The sequence below is a fragment of the Bidens hawaiensis genome, unplaced genomic scaffold (assembly GCF_021521415.1).
Source record: "Bidens hawaiensis isolate Kalapana, Puna unplaced genomic scaffold, B.hawaiensis_p1.1 tig00006083_1, whole genome shotgun sequence".
In the NCBI taxonomy this organism is placed as follows: Eukaryota; Viridiplantae; Streptophyta; class Magnoliopsida; order Asterales; family Asteraceae; genus Bidens; species Bidens hawaiensis.
This window is the reverse complement of record NW_027491403.1, coordinates 389,715-394,177: the sequence shown is the minus strand read 5'-3', so window position 1 is coordinate 394,177 and position 4,463 is coordinate 389,715. Positions and strand designations below refer to the sequence as shown.

Genomic DNA, 4,463 nt, shown 5'->3' with positions numbered 1-4,463 from the left:
TAAAAAGTGCGATAGTCAGAGGACCAATATTGTAATAGTGAGAAACACATGTGATGTACTAGATTGTAAGTAGTTAGTTAGGTAGTTGAGGGTATTGCACAAATAACTGGTTAACGGAATTAACGTGATAGTTTGGTTGATCAAACTTCTTCTCTATGTTATGTTTCTATCATATCAAGTTGTATCAGAGCTTCAGATCCTCGAAAGCTCTTGATTTCAACCCTAATCAAATGCATTTTACATTTCAAGAAGCAAACAAGCAAATAAACAAGTTTTAAAAGCTTACCCAAACACCCCCCTAAATATCATGATCAACTAAAACTTATCCGGAAAGCAGAAAAAACAAACTATGACCAGTAAAACTTCCATCATGATTTTATTTAACAAAAACCATCTCCGAAAATCATAAGATGAAGATCTCACATCTCAAAAGTCAAATGCAGTCAAACCCAACAACCAAACTCGGGTCAACAACTTCAAAAGCAAAACATACAGACTACGACTCGAGATCTACAAGCATCATTTAAAGACCAAGTGAATGCAACATGATTGCATTTTGTGCATGCATTCGGTTCTCGGCTTGTGGAAACACAATAGAGTTAGGAGCTTCAACAACTCCATTAGTAACTTCAACCCCTCGTTCTGCTGGTAAACAGTGCATGAAGTAAGCTTGCGGTCCCGCTATCTTCATAAGCTCTTCATCCACCTACAAAAACAAAACAATTATTCAAATTTAAAAATAAAAAAATTTTAAGTTGAAAAATTTGCACAAATGGTCCCAGTGGTTTGTTTGGTCTCCAAATTTTAAAAATTGCAAACGTACTCTAAATATTTATGAGGAGTACACTTAGAACTGTCTCACAAAGGTTTGGCCTAAGTTAGCAATTTTTAAAATTTGAGACCAAACTTGCAATTTGGTTAATGGGTTAAACCACATTGACCTTTTGTGCAATTCTCTAAAAAAACATAAAAACTTTGAACGTCCAAATTTACCTGAAATCCTTGAAAAACCTTGCGCCGATACTCAGCCTCTTCTTTCTGGCCCATACTGGCCCAAACATCCGAGTACACAACATCCGCCCCTTTGACCGCTTCTTTTGGATCATGGGTGATCTCAATTTTACTCACCCCAGCCCGTTGGGCCGTTTCAACCGTCTTTGGATCAGGCTCAAAACCTTTGGGACACGCGCATACAAAATGGAAGGGTATTACAGCAGCCAGCAACAGCCATGAATGTACTATGTTGTTTCCATCTCCAACATAGACCACCTGAGTTTTAATGATCATGTTTTAAGTACATGAGTTAACCAGGGAAAATAAGTAAATAGTTCGATACCTTGGTTCCCTCAATTTGACCAATGTGTTCAATCATCGTGAGCGCATCAGCCATAATTTGACAAGGATGGTTATAATCGGTCAAACCGTTGATTACAGGGACGCTTGCATAATTAGCCAGATCCAAAAGGTCCTACAATAACACCTTGATGATCGTGTCAACAAACTAATAACAGAGTCGATACACATTATATTTAATCCTGAAGGGTCAAACACTGTTTCCATGGTTGGAAAGGAATCCAAACACAGAGAAGGTCCAGTTAAGTCTGCTTAACCGTTACCCAGTTGAACGGGCCGGTTAAAGATCAGACCGGTGAACCAAACGAGTGGTCAACCAGATTTTCATTTTTTTCTAAATCATGCTTTTTTCCTTCAAAAACTCATTTAGTGATTCATTTATTACTCAAAGACTTCATATTTTATTTATGAAAAACTGGAAATAAATAATCCCACCTTTTGTGTATTGGCCGATAATAATCCCACCTTTAAAAATCATATCAGCGGTCCAACCTTTCAACTATTATTGTCTTAATGGACCTCTGTTAAAAAACATTTAGCGTCGTTAAGTTTTTCAGAGTTTCAAACCGATGTTTTGCGGCTTTTGATCGGAAGGATACGAGTCGACTGATGTAAAGCCTATCTCGAAACGCTGATCTAAATGGCTTGATTTTTGTTAATTGGAAAATCAAACACCCGAATGGAAACTCTATTTCATCGTTTGGATCACTGTTTCAAGATACGTTTTACATCAGTCGACTCGTATCCTCTTCCAATCAAAAGGCCTAAAACATCGGTTTGGAACTCGGAAAAAAACTTAACGATGTTAAGTGTTTTTCAATAGAGGTCCGTTGAGACAAAAATAGTTGAAAGGTTGGACCATTGGTACTGATTTTTAAAGGTTGGATTATTATCGGCCAATACACAAAAGATGGGATTATTTATTTCCAATTAGCCTTCATATTTAATTTAACTGTAAATTCACACCAAAACATAAAGTATTTTTATATCTTAATTTGTATTATATATAAATACAGTTCTGATTTTTATTTATTGATGACGTCATTGGCTTCTTAAATTGGTCCCAATCAATGAACCCGTAAGGTGACCGGTTCGTTTCCAGTCCGATACTTAAAATTGCAATAACGACATAATATATCATAAAGCATTTCACTAAAAAAATTATTACTATTGACACACTTCGCTTTTGTAACCATATTTAACAGGTTAAACTCTTTAACCTATCAAAAAATTACACATAACAAACTTTAAATCATCCCAACCCAACTCATTTCTTAGGCGTAAAAATTGCTCCTTATTATCAGAAACCGTTAACTAAGCTAACCTGATGAGCAAAAAGTCGTGCCATGATGATGTCATTGTAGCGAGATAGAACACGAGCAACATCGCGGGTTTCTTCTCGCTTACCCATTTCAATATCTTTTGGGCCCAAATAGATAGCATGACCACCGAGTAAAAAAAAGCCCGTTTCAAAGGAAACCCGAGTTCTCATTGAAGGTTTTGCAAAGATCATAGCCATTGTTTTCCCTTTAAATGGGAGATATGTTCTCTCTCCTGATTTTAACAATGCTTTCACCTCTTTGGCTCGGTCCAAGATCTTTAATATCGTCCCCTTGTCAAAATCGTTAATGTGTAAAAAGTCCTTTAACCCTGTCTTCTCTAGAAAATGATGAAAATTGTTTAATAAGATTTTGTAGTTATCCATATATAATATTTAATAATTTCCCCTTAATTAGCATACACTATGTACCTTCAACAGGGGACATTAGTGCAGATTTGATGTTTGGGACCTTAGTCGATAGTTTGACTAGTCCGTTGACTTTCAGTTTGTTAATCTTTACTCCACGAACAAAATCTGTAGCCCATTCAATTTGATAAATCACACAAACAGTCAAAAACAATATTAATTTAATCGTTAAGCTGAAAAATATTGACAGGTGCATCCTATAAATATGCATACTCTATCTTACGTGAATACGACATAATTGGCAATGTAGCAAATGTACTAAACAAACACCGTTCTTTTTTGAATAATCATAACTGCCAATAACTCGTTTTGTTAGTTTAGTTGTTACATATCGGTAAACTATTATGCTTTTCAAGATGTTATGTAAATTACTATAATACACCGACACACATGGGTAATATAAGGTTTAACTTTCATAATAAATTGGCTCAAAATAATGAAATTTCTTATTGGACTTATAAGTTTTAGTCAAAGTTCTTACTATAACCTTGTTAAGAAAAAGAAAACGAGAACCTTGTTAAGATGCAACTGTATAGTTTACATACTTTCAAATTTCAGTCAAAGTTCTTCTACATTAACTTTCACTTAGTTTAAAAGTAGCCTTTAACTTGTAATTTCAAAAATATTATTGAAGATGTATGGCATATGACAAAAGTATATATTTGTAAAGAATACAGTCACAGTCACATCAATGGTACTAGTATATATAGGCTTTGTGCAAAAACCACAAAATGAAGTGAAAACTATTATGGCATGCAAAGTAGAAAAAGTGAGTGAATGAAATAGAAGACAACCTTTGGTCAAATTGTCCAAGTTGAAGCATGAGGTAGTGGTCCTATGAATGCGAACAGGGGAACCCTCGAGCCCCAAATTTGCTGGCATTAATGCAGCATACACCATTTTCTGAAACAGTATGATGAATATATAATATAATTATTATATTAGACAAAAAAACAAGCATATGGCACATACAAATTGAACAAGGAAGTAAAACTAGATAAGTTTAGAGATAAAGAGCAAACAGAAAAAGAACTTGCTGGATGGAAGGTTGTTTCTTAATTAATATTAATAAACAAACCAAACAAACATCAATAATAATAATAATAACAGTTGTTAAGTAGTAGTAGTAGTTTGTTTCTCAATCCAATCCACAAATTCAACATGCAGCAGATGAATAAGAATAATGCATTCACACTCATACCTCAAAACAAAAGGAAAGCCATCAGGGAAAGTAAAAGTAAAAATACAAAACCCTAAAGACGAATATAGATAAAGGCACACCGTAGTGGTTGAATCCGATGATTTTATTGTGACGGACAACGCAGCTACCAGTATAAGAGTGATGAATCAATTATTAGGGCAA

At 34.7% G+C, this 4,463-nt stretch overlaps 1 protein-coding gene across 1 annotated transcript; it reads right to left on the bottom strand.

Annotated features, from left to right (window-relative positions):
• Positions 1-386: 386 nt before the first annotated feature.
• Positions 387-4,022, bottom strand: LOC143631472 (ornithine transcarbamylase, chloroplastic-like). Its single transcript, XM_077100237.1, has 6 exons — positions 3,895-4,022; positions 3,104-3,208; positions 2,678-3,012; positions 1,337-1,468; positions 994-1,269; positions 387-706 (listed from the first exon to the last, which is right to left on the bottom strand). The coding sequence occupies exons 1-6, from the start codon at positions 3,998-4,000 to the stop codon at positions 524-526; spliced, it is 1,137 nt and encodes a 378-aa protein (XP_076956352.1). The 5' UTR covers positions 4,001-4,022; the 3' UTR covers positions 387-523.
• Between the last annotated feature and the right edge of the window lie 441 nt (positions 4,023-4,463).